Source organism: Meriones unguiculatus, chromosome 18, assembly GCF_030254825.1.
Source record: "Meriones unguiculatus strain TT.TT164.6M chromosome 18, Bangor_MerUng_6.1, whole genome shotgun sequence".
In the NCBI taxonomy this organism is placed as follows: Eukaryota; Metazoa; Chordata; class Mammalia; order Rodentia; family Muridae; genus Meriones; species Meriones unguiculatus.
In genome coordinates, this window is record NC_083365.1 from 69,665,954 (window position 1) to 69,681,087 (window position 15,134).

The window sequence follows — 15,134 nt, forward strand, 5'->3', positions numbered from 1 at the left end:
GTAGGACCTAAAATGTTCAAGACATGTGCTTTCATGGAATTGAAAGACTTTGTAACTATACTTATGTAAATGGGGAAATTCCAAGAAAACTCAAAAAAAAAAAAAAAAAGAAAGAAAGAAAGACTTCTGTAGAGGAATTTTAATCCAGCAACATGTCTTCTATGGCAAGGGATAATATCCAAGGACCTTCTAGGACCTGTGTAATGCAGACATGCCCCTAGTACACAACTTTCATCCCGAAGGAAGCAGCCATGTTTAGAAGTGACATCTATTTGAGGGGCAGATAAAATTATGAAACTGAGAAAGGTTTAATAGAATGAGTTGAGGTAGGATAAACCCAACTCTCATGAGAACAGAAAAGAGAAGCTACTTAAGAGAGCACTGGGTGAAGGAAGAAGGTTTGTCTACTGAGATTTTTATTGGGCCAGTTTTACAGAGAGAACAACATAGACACAGGTGAAGACACAGCAACCTAGGAAATGAGAAGGAGACAGAAGATTAGAAGACGTTGCCAGAATTACTTCGAGGCCAGGCAACATAATTCAGTGGGAAGTCAGGAGAAGCCAGTTTGAGTCAGTCAGCCTGGAGAGGAGTTTGGGAGAGATCCAGGCAGGGAAAGTTCAGAAAGAACTAGAAAGGCTCACCTCATCCTCTAGTCCAAGGAAATAAAAACAGTTACAGTCTTCTATAAGCCTAAATCTACATATTTTAAAATTTTGCATAATATTACTTATAGCACAGAATTAATATAAAAATACTATCCCAAAATAGCACATAAAGAAGGAAGGGAAAACTCTATGTGAGAGAGATGGAGGAAGCCTTAGAGGCAAGTAGTGAAGATGAATATTGATACAACTGTGGTTAGGGTTGGGGAAATAGATTCCCTTTCTTCACTGATTTACAAAATAAAAAGGCACCACTCAGCCAATTTTTATTTTAAGCAGAACTACACAGAGAGAGAGAGAGAGAGAGAGAGAGAGAGAGAGAGAGAGAGAGAGAAAGAGAGACAGAGACAGAGACAAATAGAGACACACAGAGAGAGACAGAGGCAGTCAGAGACACACATAGAAAGAGAGATGGGGGGCTCTTCAAAGACAGACTGAGCAGTGGGAGCAGGTGACCCAAACCTAGAATTAAAGATTGTCCGGAAAAGCCAGAAGAGTTCCATGCATGGCAGTGAGATGGGTTCATTTTCTCCCTCAGAAAGGGCTGGTTTTAGCTATTCTGGAAGATTAGATAATCCAGACAAAGAAATGAAAGCAGATTCTCTCACAAGAGTGACAGCCCACTGCTGACCCTAGAAGTTTGAAAGTCCCTCTGAATGCTTCTCCTGGAATCAGGCATCAACTCTTTTGTTTTGGAGAGACAGAAAGATGAATCATGAAGTCAGCCATTTTAGACATTTAAGTTAAAGGATATTGATACACCTAAACCCTTTTTGTCCTGTCTCTCTCCCTGCCTGGGATCTGTCTGACTCCAGGTCCTCAGTATGATCAAATCATTACATGTATGCTTTCAACTCTCAAATGATAAATGAAAATACATTTTAAAAATTCATATTTCAACACCAATACAATTTTATCAACATGTATTTCTCTGCATTGAATCTGTTACTTTGATATAATTCCTTGTTATCTTCATGTTACATGTGTAGATATGTACTTTTTTGTGTGTTAGTGCAGTTGCTCTTTTGCCGTGTTACATGTGCAGAGTTTGGAGAAAAATATTTGGTATTGGCCATGATTTTCCAGTTCTTGGTCACTGCTGAATAGGCCAGGCTAGCTCTCCTGAAACACTTTAGGGATTTCCCCGTCTCTATTTCCAGTCTCAGTGTAGGAGCAATAAGGGTACAGATGTGGGATTCCGCATCCAGTTTTAAATCGGTTGTAGGGATTTGAACTCACATTCTCACTCTTATGTGGCATAATCTTTGCTCCCTGAGCCATCTCTCAATTCTGATTGTATACATTATTTTCACAAACCCCAGAAATGGCTTGAGCTGGCTTCAAACTTAAATAAATCCTTTTGCAATTAACCAGATGCAAAACAGAAAATATTGGTTTCTTCTCTGTAGGTCAAGTTGAATGCACCTTATAGCCACTCTTATGTAACCATGAGACCATTCCAGAGACACCACGCTCCCTGATTCTCGCTCTTTGGTCTCCTGCCAGCAAGGTCTTCTAGCGGAAGCTGCAAACCTCACTTTCTCCTGGAAAGAAAGTGCAGCAGCTAAAACACTGGCTGTGCAAGACTGATAACCTGAGCGCAAGTCCTGGAATCCCTGGCACCCAGCCAACAGTCGAAGCAGAGAACTGACTCCACAAACTGTCCTGTAGCAGCACAGTGCTCCACACATGGCACATTTGTGTGCATGCACTTGCACACACATATACACACGCCAATAACAAACAAGAGTAAATAAACACACTGCCTCCGTCACTCCACGTCAGCTGCCTTTCTGCCTCGTCCATCATCTGATATTTTATTGCTTATCTTTCATTTATTTATCTGTAATAACTAGAAATTCAGTAATGTGATTTTCTTGTGTGCTTTATTTTTAGTCCACTTAATCTACGAAAGATGATTTTATTTTTCAGTTTGCATATGTTAGGTGAAAGGGGTAGTGTGTATGTGTTCAGGTGCCTATACAGGCCAGAAGAAGACATCACCTCCCCTTCAGGCAGTTACAAGCAACTGTGAGCCCACTAATGTGGGTTTGGGGAATGGAACCCAGGGCCTTTGCAAGAACAGCGAGTATTCTTCATTCCTGAGCCATCTTTTCTGCTCCTCATAGTTCTGCTAAAAGCACTGGGTACTGTGTACACATGACTGGTCTGAGTGTGTTAATCAGATTCCCTGCACTGTTGAGTGATCACTATAATGCTGGCTACTAGAATGATGTTTTAAAATTCTCACGTTTTTTTTTTCATGCAGGCTCAATTCATATAAAAAAATTTATAGGAAAACGTTTCAGAAAAGGTTTGATTCAGGAGTTTTCTGACCTTTCATAAATAAGAACGTTTATCTCAAAGAATAAAATATATAAAAAAAAAAAAAAAAAAACATGATTAAACATTTAGGTGAGGTGAGGTTAGGTTCTACTGGGTATCATTTAAACTAACTTCATTCCAAGCCTCAAGTTTAATTACTGAATAAAAAGCACATGGTCTACATCTGTGCAGGGGATATAGGTTATCTCCATGCATGGTCCTTAGTTGCAGTATCACTCTCAGAAAAGATTCCTTTGCCCAGATTTTTTGGGTCTGTTGCTCTCCTTGTAGAGCTCCCCTCCAGGTTTTCTGTCTCCCCCTTCTTTCATAAGGTTCCATGGCAGCCCAGTCTCCAAGTGAGTTCCCTAGTAATGGGAACAGGAACTGCCTCTGACAGGAACTCAGTGGCTGGTTCTTTGATCACCTCCCACTAACAGGGAGCAGCCTTATCAGGATACAGAGGAAGACAATGCAGCCATTCCTGATGAGACATGATATGCTAGGGTCAGATCAATCGGGAGGAGGAGGACCTCCCCTGTCAGCAGACTTAGGGATGGGCATGGGAGGAGATGAGGAAGGGAGGGTAGGATTGGGAGGGGATGAGGGAGGGAGCTATAGCTGGGATACAAAGTGAACAAATTGTAGTCAATAAAAAATAATTTAAAAAACACATGCTTAATTAAAACTTAAAAATATGGCTGCTAATTTTTTCCATCTTTCTAATAAGCCAGTTAGGAGATAAAAAAGAAAATTATCATTCATAATGACATTAAAATAAAAAAATACATTTAATGTCTAGGAGCCAATATTATATATATATGTGTGTGTGTGTGTGTGTGTGTGTGTGTGTGTGTATGCATGTGTGTATACACATATAAAATAATATTCTAATATGGAAGACAAAAGATTTGTAAAGTAGATGAATGTTGTTTCTCATAGATATTTTATTTATTCTCAAAGGAATTTATTATAATATTACTTGATAAATTTTTAATTTAAACTTCCAGCTGACAAGCTGACATGAGGTGAAGAAAAGACATATCTCTACAAACTGGACAGGGAGCTGTTTCATGACATCTTGCTCCTGCATCATTATCCTTCAGAATTGTAGAAACACAAAACAAATCAATACAATTCTTTAAAAGTGATAAAAATATCCAGTGAAATGGTGAAAAGGATGAGGATGCTCACCTCTAAGTCTGCTGACTCAAGTTTGGTAGAAAAACCTGCCTATACAGGACATGGTATACACACACAGACACACATACAAATAGTTTCTTGGGATACAATTAATAAATAAATGGTAAAAAGAAAGAAAACAAGAAGCATGGGAAAGGATTAGTGAAAGTACAGATGTATGATTCACAGGAGATATGAGCCTATATTAGTTTCAAAGAGTAAAGACGGAAAATTGCTTTTAAAATATAAAATTGCATTATTATCAACTGTACTATCAGTAAATGATCATATAAGATTAACATCAGAACTCGTAGGCATATTACACCAGGGATAAATCCAGCGAAGGCTGGGAAATTAATATTTATGTATTTTGAATTTCAGTGTTAAAGATGACTTAGTGAATCAGTGAAGCCAGAAAACAAACTGAGCAATGTTGGAAATTAAAAGTGTAAATCCTGACCATGCATTACAATTGTTTTGTTATCTCGTCCCTACTCAAGCCAGACAAAAGAGAAAATAAATCATGGGATGTAGACAGCCATCAAATAAATGATGAGCATACACATCGTCATGTAAGTTTTGAAACCTGAAGGGTGAGGCTGGCTCACCCTGATGCTAGCAGTTAACCACGACAGCACTTCCTCCTCCTGCAGAGGACCTAGTTCAGTTCCCAGCACTAACACCGGACACCTCAGCATCAGGGGAGCTAATGTCCTGCTCTGGATTTTGCAAGCTCTACACTCATGTGCACATTCTCCTCCCTCCAAATACATCCAGATAAATACAAGTAAAATAAACTTTAATATGTGTGTCTACACAAAAAATGCATAGACATAAACTTTCAAACTATTTTAACTCATAGGCCAAAAAAATAAACAGAACCCAAATGCCAGTGATTGGTTGAAATAGATTATCAACTTACTTCATAGGCATAAGATGAGATACCAAGGCTACATAGTGATACCAAGGAAACAACAAAAAATGGATTTACAAAGATGAGAAAAAGAGAAAAACAACCTAGCTAATTAAAAAAAAATTGAATAAAGAAGGAAAACTGATTAAAAGTAATCTGATAACACATATATAATAAATATAATCAATAAGGTATGTAGATCATCATGACTTGAAACACAGAAGTCACCAGAGAGAGAAGACTTAGTCATCTCTGAGTTTTGTTTGAAAAGATGCATGTCATGAAGGAACAGGTTGAAATGTGTACAGTGTTAGGACTTTTAATAGGCAAACACCAATCGAAGGTATGCCCAAAGGTTCCATGGTAGAACGCTTCCTAGTGTGTGCAAGGGCCTAGGTTCAGTACAGAGCACCACAGAAAGAGTGAGAAAGGTGAAGGTTTCTTTTGCTCTGTTGTGGTTTTGTGTGTGTGTGTGTTGAGTATTCAACCCAGGGCCTCATCCATGCTGCTGCAGTGATGTATGTTGTCACTGAGTCACATCATCAACATTGCATCATTTTATTATAGATAGATAGATAGATAGATAGATAGATAGATAGATAGATATAATATTCATCATCCATAAAGACCAATAGGATCACAACAAACAAAAAGCTATAATTCACCAGAAGATAGATTCATTCTGAACTTGCATGAGCTTGAAAAGCGACTGTGGAAACTGCTCTAGGAAGAGGAAACTGAATAGTTGAGTCATGGAGTGGGATATCTAACATACCTTTGGACACTAGGAATTAGATAAATCATTTAAGAAGTTTATAACTACAGATCCATGATGGGCACATCTAACTAAATAGAATGTGTTTGATACCAACATTTCTAGGCACATGTAACATTTCAAAATCATTTCTTCCTGAATTACAAATCAACTGATACTTCACGTGACTTCAGCAATTCAGTCAATGAACTGACCACGACTCCATTACAATCATGGGTAAAAACAGAAAAATGTCAGCACTGTTTTTCTATAGAATAATAAAAATAATCAAAATGAGAACAGCTCACAGGAAACAAATGTTCAGCTATAAGACATAGTCAGGCTAAATTTTAACAACAATGCTAGTTGAAGTGACTCTAGGTGAGTAACTCATGGGGTGCTGTGTCACAAATGCTTTCATCTTAAAAACAGACTGCCAAAATTGGAAAAAATAACTTAAACCTTAAGATATTTAACTTGCAACTATAGAGGAACATACATTTTTGAAAGTAGAAAATAATGACAAATGTAGAAACTGGTAAAATAGCAAACAAAAGAAAATAGAAAAAAAGAGCAAGGAAGCTTTTCTCATGGTTCACTGTGAAAAAAACAAAAAGAGGGAGGGAGCAAGAATTTCAAAGACAGAGCTGCCTGGCCTCTGCCTTCAGAGTAGAGTGACACAGCCAGAGGAGGACAGGCCCATGCTGCTTGAGGAGGGCTGCTGCTGGCTTCCTGGGACAGCCTCCTGCCCCCCACTAACATGCTTTACAAGCTGCAGGAAATGGGAAGAGCACTTTCCAAAGCACAGACTCAGAAAGAGGCCTGATTGGGTGGGGTAGGGAGCACCTGCAAGGATACCAGTGTTTGACAGAATACTCAGCAGAAAAAGAGGGTCACGACTTAGAGGCCTACAAAGGCTACACAAAACAAAAAAGGAAAAAAAAAAAAAGAAGAGAATGAATGAAATAGAACAATCTTTATAGTTTCGTTTAGCTGTTACATTTAAATATTAATGCAACTGTGTATGTGTGTGTGTGTGTGTGTGTGTGTGTGTGTGTGTGTGTGTTTACCTAGAAGTCAAGGGTCGGTGTTGTCCTCTGCTCTCCACCACAGAGATTCTCACTGAACTTGGATTGCACTGATCAAGAAGGTTCCTATCACCTACAAGCACAGAGATTAGGGGGCACAGGCCACAACACTCAGCTTTTATATAGGACCTCAGAAACAAACTCAGGTTCTCCTCCTGTGCAGCAAGTACTTTCTCTAGTGAGAATGCTCCCAAGCCCTTCGCCCTATGTCTTTCTCCCTCTTACTGATCATTTCTAATACCACACATCAACTATGCACTTGAGAAATAGCCATCCAAATGAGTGAGTGACTGAATGGACACAATATAGATTATGCTCTTTTAAAGAGTAATACAGAAAATGGAAGTGCAATGAACAATGGAATCATATGCATATATATGGTACACATATAAGTATGCGTGTATAAATATCTTCAGTATTTCTATTTACCTTTCCAAAAATGCTTAATCTTTTGGGATCAATATATGGCTGTTTCAGTAAATATCTGAAAGAACAAAAATACATAAATATATAGTTATATCTTCTTGAGTCAATTGCAAATCTGAATTTATGATGCACAGACAGATATAAACAAACTCATTCAAACATTTCCTAACATCTTTAGAAATGCTTTACTGAAGGGCTGAAGTGGGCACAGGTGTGAGGATATGAGTTCAAATCCCTAGAACTTTCATCAAACCAGGTAAGTTAGTATGTGCCTGTAATTGCAGAATACCTTCAGCGGGATGAGCGGTAGAGATGGGAGTGTTCCAGAAGCTAACGGGAAAGGTAGACGGAGGTACAGAGGGGTGAGCATCACGAGTCCCTGTCTTAAGGTGAAAAGTGAGAACGGACACCTGGGATTGCTGGATGACAGCATGTGTGTATGTGCACGTATATATCTGACCTCACACACACACAAGTAGAAATACTTGAGTACATAGGCTTTCCTTCCATGGAAGGTCAGGAGTTTGTCATTGACTGTTAGCTTGCTGTAGATGTAGACTCCCAGGTGTACCCCTGGCCTGGTGGGTAGGCCTCCTTACACCACGCCTGGATGATCCCTCTATACTACAACATAATGAACGTCCCCATTCTACCTTTCATTCCACCATGGCAATTGGAATCTTGAGATGTCAAAGAATTAGAAATAAGGGTTGATGAGATGGCTTAGCAGGTAAAGCTGCCAAGACTTAGCTGCCAAGTCTGATGATCTGTGTACAGTTTACATGTTTGAAGGAGAATTAGCTCCCTCCAGGTGTATTCTCACTTCTACATGTGTGTCACAGCATATACTCACCTACACGCACACACACACACATACACACAGTATAAATTGTTCTCCAAAAATGTAGTAATAATTAAAAATATATAATTAATTATGGACACACTAGATTTTTGTCAATAGTGATATACTAGTAAACTGATTCTTACATTTTCACTCAACGTAAATTCTAATCGCAGAGAATAAATATGACTATTCTTATATGATAGCACTAAGGGTTATAGATGCTTGAAAAAAATGCAGGAAAGCTACACGTTAAAGTTAGAAAATTGGTAGAGCTACAGTTACCTCTGACATTTCTGAGAAAGCAATGTGCCCCAATACATAGATTTTGCAATAATATAGACCAACAGGAAGACATGCACTGACTTACTTTACAGCTGCTACTTGGTCCTTTGCTTCTACAGAGCCTATCCTTCTGTGAATCTCCTGCAAAACTTTCAGGCCCTGAAATCCACTTCCTCTGCCATCAAATCTTGCTACAATGACATTATCAGTGTCGATAAGAACTGAATCCCAGTCAATGTGGAACTTATCTGTCACCATCTGGCCTCCTGGTTCTTCATCCCTGGAAATGTGAGCATACATGATCAAAAAGAAGGCCAACTGGCAGTTTGATAGAAAGTTTAACTTCCATGCTAACTAGCTAACCAATTATAGAAATCACCTATGGCAGATATTAACATTTTGTTAATTCATGAAAAGCCTACAGGTTTATTTTTGAAGACAAACTATTTTCCCTGTATAAAATTTTAAAAGAAAAGTCTCAAGGATGAGGTGAAAACACCACTTAAGACTGCACAACTGAGTCGGGTCTAATTCATCTTTCAAAGGGGAGGAATGGAGAAAATATGTGGTCCCTTTAAAAGGCTTTTCTGAAGAATGACTGTCAGCTCGACAGAAGTCTATTTTTATTGGCTGTCTTCAAGTGTGTTGTTGAAATAAATGTCTTACCTATGGTTTGCAAGGGTTGAAGGGCCTGACAGAGTGTTAACTCAGCCATGGAAACGTCATATAATTTAACAGGAAGTATATAACCTTAAAGAATCTTATACTCTGAAGGAAATATGGCATTAATATTTTCTGAGGGTTTTCTTCCTGTCCTGAACTCTCACTGAAAGCTTAAGTAAATGGTAAAGGAAGAAAATGTTTTTCAGCCTTCCAACTGACAGCCAAAAGAGGAAGGAGAGACAGAAATGTCTGAAAATTTTAAAAAACAGATGCCAAATTGACACAGAATTTACAAAGCTCAAATCCTTTCTCCACAGGGGAGGTTGCCTGACTTCCCACTGCCATATTCACGTTGTGTTTAATGTTTTATTTTCCAAAATGTAGAAAATGAAGAATGGGAGGTTCTCATAAAAATCACATGTACTGGGGGTGTGACTCAACAGGAGAAGTCTTGTCTAACTACTGGGAGGTCCTTGCTTTATCTCTAGCATACCTCCACAAAAATCACCATCATCGTGCTCCTCACCATGATCATAGCCATCATAAGTATTGTCAGGTCCAGAAGAAACTCGATTTTCCAGAATTCTGGCAATCAGATGCAAGCCAGCATTTCTCAGACCTTGTAAAACCAGTTCTCTTCTTCCCCAAAGAGCCATTCCCCTCTTCACTGGCAGAAGGGACGAAAGTCTATCTGTGATACTTACTAGCAGGCCAAATCACATGTTGGCCTCTAAGCTCCTTCAGTGTCACTAGTACTTGTTTCACATTTCAAAACCCATATGGGCATTCTGTCTCTTCTCAGCTCTTCTCGCCTCCTTTGCTACCCTAAACATCTAGCTGATAATTCTTATAACCCTGCTCTTTCAGCTATGCCTTCTTGTTTGTCCCTCATTTTTGCTCTGTTTTGCCTAGGCTCACTTCATCTTCCTCTTTTCTGCCTTCCTTTATTTTTCTTCTCTGATCTGTTCCTGCTTCTCTCATGGTGAGATCCAGTCTGCTGGGCTTGTTCCTTCTCCTATTTTACTTCCTTCTCTGAACTCTTCCCTATATCTATATCTGTTCTCTTCCTCATATCCATAATAAAAAAAAACCTCCCCCTTTACCATACCATGAAGGGGTCATGTCATCAGTTTATGTCACCATCATTATCAGTAACACCAATACTATCATTTTCATTATAACCCTCATCCTCATCATTACCATCACATCATCATCACCCTTATCCTCATTGTCACAATCTCCATTTAGTTTATCCAGAAGCAAAATTAGGCACATATTACACAGGAGGTCACCCATGTGATGGCTCTAAAAAACATAAAAACACTTCATTCTGTATCTCTCCATTGGGACTGTTAAGTCTCAAACTGGGTAATAATGGCTGAGATGGCTATTTAACACATCAAAATGGATGCCTTCAGCCAGGTTCTTCTTGCATCCCTCAGTCTAGCTGTCACAGGGCCCTTCTGGCTGGTATATCCTGTCCCTACCTTAAAACTCCCCAGCCCAGGGATTGGGCTTAGCTTCCCTTCCCCCCATCTGCCTTTTCCTTTATAAACCCACCATTTTGGTTATTGGCCTTCTGGCCTATGCTTTACACTCTTGGCCACTCTCTTGGCCCAGGTCACACCTCTTGGTTGGTGCCTCCTCTCCTCTTTACCTTCCCCCTTTTCCTCACATGGCCTAGCTTTGTCTGGACATGTCCACTCTGGGCTGAGATGTCCCTGCCTCTGCCTGTGCTCTTTCTTTATCTACAACAAACTTTCTCCTCCACACCTAGGAGCAACCATGTCCTTTATTTATTTATTTATTTATTTATTTATTTATTCATTCATTCATTCATTCATTCCTCTGGTGATGAGACATGAAGCCAATAATTTCATTTGTTTTTTTTTTAATTTTATTTTTTTTTTATTTTTGTCTCCATTCTGTAACCAGGACTACATTCCAAGAATCCTTTCCTCACAATTCACTCTTCAAAAGAAATGCACCAGAATGTTTTTCCTCTACCATCACATACATGCTCTCAGAGAGTTACAAACATACTACATAACACTCATCAACAGGTTACCACTTTTGAAAGAGAGAGAGAGAGATAAAGAGAGAAAGGAAGGAAGGAAGGAAGGAAGGAAGGAAGGAAGGAAGGAAGGAAGGAAGGAAGGAAGGAAGGGAAAGAAGAAAGAAAGAAAGAAAGAAAGAAAGAAAGAAAGAAAGAAAGAAAGAAAGAAAGAAAGAAATTTTTCTCAGGAATATTTAACATTGAGCACAGACAGCAGTTGTATATGTCAGGTCCAAAAGGATCTCCAGTTCCCCAAACTCCAAAACCCAAAATATATGTCCAGAAATGACAGTCTTGGCTCTTCACAAGCTGGACTATGGAACAATTGCTAAAAGCCTACAACCCTGTATTTTTCAAGAAGATGAAAAGTGGGTATCTGCCTGCCAGGAAGGGACAGGTTCCTTATCATTTAACTGTAGTTTCATATCAAAGCCCACTCTGGCCCCCAGGCTCTTTTAGTTCCTATTCATATACTTGTTATACAAAGTGCCTGCAGCCTGCTGACCCTTCTCCTCCTCCAGTCCTCCTTGACTCCCTCAGCTCCCGCACAGCTATGGTTCAAGGCCTTTCCTCCTGGTGGACACTCATTAGGTCTCCACATAGCAGCACCTTCCTGCAAGGCCTGCACTCCCCCCCCCACACACACACTGTTCTTCCTTTACCTGACCACACACACACACTGTTCTTCCTTTGTTCAGATTGCCCTGGTCATGGCCTGTCGGCCTTCTTACTTCCCTGCTCTAGACTCTTTCAGATGTCCCTGTCCTCTCTCTCCCTCTCTCTCCTCTAATGAAAACTTTCCACCCAATCATGGGATGGCCATTTCAGTGTTTCCTTTATTGCCCAGTCATTTACAGTATGGGACTAACATTTAAGAAAATGAAGTGGCTAATGGGTAAAACAAAAGCTGTTGTGGGAGTAACTTTGTCCCCTAAAGTTTATACAGTGAATTTCTGATCCCTGGCAATACAATATGAGACTCTATTCAGAGACAGAGCTTTAAAGAGACAGAAAAAGCAAACTGGGGATCTTAGAGTTATTGGAATCTAGTCTCACTCATGCCTTGTAATTTGAAATTTGAAACTACAAAAAATACTATTATAGATACCTGAAGAGGAACCAATGGTGACACCACCTACAAACCACAAATAGAGGGGTAAAGAGAAGGCTAGCATACTGGCAATTTGTTTATTTTTAGTGTTTTAAATTTTAAAATATATTGTATTGCTCTTATTAATTAAAAAAAATATATGGTGAAATAGAAATAGCTCAACAGTTAAGAGCACTTGCTGTTCTTGTAAAGAACCGAATTCTGTACCCAGCAGTCACTAGAGTGACTCACAGCTGCCTGTAACTCTAGCTCCAGGCATCTAGCACAGTGTTCTGGCCTCTAGCCATCTGTATGCACATGTGCACACTCCCTCTCATAATAGACATAATAAAAAATAAAGTAATATTTTTATAAATGGTGACAAAATGTGTATTAGTATAACAATAACTTTTTTTTTCTCTTTCCCCACCTATTGTCCCACATTTCCCCTTTACTTGATATTCTTTAGAAGACCAGACTTTCTCATTGCAGGACCAGTCATCATCTACTAAAGAATCTCTTTTTTTGCCTTAAGGGGACTGTATGCTTTTTTGCTCTTTCTCTAAATGGGATCTGGTACTGTCTTCTTAGCCAGATAGAAACCATTTAAAAATTCTCTTGAGATCAATGAAATAAATGGAGAATCCACCTCTTTCTGTCCTGCTATTTATATTGCAACAAGGAGCCAAAAGATGAACTCTCATCACTACACAGACTGAGACAGTGAACAGAATGGCTATTAATGAGCCAGTCCTAAAACTCAAAATGTACTGTTAGCATTATCCACACGAAATTAACCTTGGGATAAACACCCTAAGCACATGAAAATAACAGAATAGAACCAACAGAAAAAGGCCTTAGGGACATCTCCCAGGCACAAAATACAGAATAAGCAAGGAGGAAACACTAGCTTCTAATGATATCTGCTGTCAAGTCTCACTACATTAATTCTTATCCTTTGGCCAATTTCCATCTGAGATAATTTCTGAAGACATCATTGAGGGAGTAGAGAGAGAAAGAGGCTGGAAGAGCTTTTCTTTCATTTGCTTTGATACTTACATCATTCCAGAGATGGAACACCCTTTTAAAATTCCTTTGCATTGTAAAAGTGTTAAACCTACATCCCTTACTATTAAACGGTAACCCAGAACAATTTACAATCAGGGCAAGCACAGGGGATACCCTCTCTTCTTGATATGTATATAATGACCGTAAACCTCTTAGCTTCCTGTGTGAAAAATATTCTATGCATTGTCTAAATGAATGTGGAGATAGATTGGGACATGTTTCCATTACAAACCATGTGAAAAAGTCAGTCATGGCAATTCATGCCTTTAATTCCAGCAGTGTACAATAGAGAGTTGGAGCTGGGGTGGTTTGAGGCAGGATTTGTGAGGCTTGCCATCCATCTAGTTTATCTGAGGCAGTGAGATATAGGTATAGTAAGAGACCTTGTCTAAAATAATGTGGTCAAGAGAAATTGAGGAATAATACCTGATATGAAGTTCTGGCTTTTATGTGTATATGTGTGCTCACATGCACAGATACACCCATACATGCAAAATATTTTTTCAGTGAAGTATTGTATATATAGATAATGATGTTACCAGTTTTAGTAGAAGCCACTCAATTAAATTAAGAGGGTTATCAGCACCAAGCCATTGGCAGAGGTCCTGAGCCACAGGGACTCAGCAGCAGGATTCTGGGCTTCTGCACTGACAGAAGTTGGGGAGGTGTTTCGGTGAGTTTGGGGACACAGAGATCTCTTTTACAGGCCTTGAGCTCCACAACAAGGAAAAGAAGTCAACTCAGTAAAGGCTGCATGGGGCCTTTAGTGCTCCCCAGCTCTGCCTAGAGCAAGGCCACAGGAATGTTAGTCTGAGCAGAAGGGGGGCATGTTTGTCTTCCTAAAAGAGATTTGAACTAAGAACTTGTCAGACCAACTTATAGGATGAGACTGAATGTCAGAGAATGATGGTCCTGATGCTCAGGACTACAGTTTGATCAGGATTGATTAGATGTGCACAACCCTAGTTTAGGACTTAAATTTTAAATTTCACATCAGGACACTGGAGACAGGCTTGAAGGGGATACTTTTTTTTTTTCTTAAATCACTCTTTCCAATGTAGCCACTTTTCCTTCTAGTCATCTGTTCAGATGCTTGATTGTCTTCTCAAGGATGGGTGGTCCACAACTGACTTCCTGGGGCATAGAGACAATGACCCCAAATTTAGTAACAAAAATACAACATTGAACCTTTACAAAACAAAGAAGTGTCAATTTTCTCAATAAACTTAAAAAATTGCAATTAATTCATCCTGTGAGTACAATATTGACACAGGCAGATCCTCTATGGTGGTGAATTTACAGTGAATTAACAGATACTAACTACATGCTGTTAGATTACAGACCCACTAGTTCTCCTTTCTCCTAAATCAAGCCAAGACCCCTTATTCCTACCACTCAGGACAAAGGAATGACTGCTTCCTTCTGTGACTGTTAGAGAATTCAGGCCTAAGCAGGGACTGAGGAAAGGGAAGCTACCCAGAGCTGAGGCAACTCTGAAGTGCAGTCTCACCCGGTGTGGGGCCCAATGTTTGTCTTTGCGAGTCCTGGCACACCGCCTAGGTTTTGCACTATGAATCTTGCTCACCTCCCAAAAATCTACGGGAGTCTGACACTCTATCTGTTCTTGAAGATTGAGGATTCTGTCTCTTCCTTCAGTGTTCCAATCCTGCTATCTATCATGGTAGCTATCTTTCCTAATGCTCCCTGAATTTTGAAAGGAAGTCTACTTCCAAGGCCTATGGCCATGATGTTCTCTCTCTTTTCTCCTCTCTCTCTCTCTC

The 15,134-nt window shown here is 39.4% G+C and overlaps 1 protein-coding gene across 2 annotated transcripts in view; it reads right to left on the bottom strand.

Annotated features, from left to right (window-relative positions):
- Nucleotides 1–15,134, bottom strand: part of Dpp10 (dipeptidyl peptidase like 10) — a 1,523,950-nt gene that overhangs the window by 11,716 nt on the left and 1,497,100 nt on the right. For both annotated transcript variants that reach the window (XM_060371777.1, XM_060371776.1), the window contains exons 20-21: nucleotides 8,562–8,756; nucleotides 7,354–7,408 (exon numbers count right to left, since the gene is read on the bottom strand). In XM_060371777.1, the coding sequence (XP_060227760.1) occupies nucleotides 7,354–7,408; nucleotides 8,562–8,756 (250 nt within the window). The remainder of the gene's footprint in view (nucleotides 1–7,353; nucleotides 7,409–8,561; nucleotides 8,757–15,134) is intronic.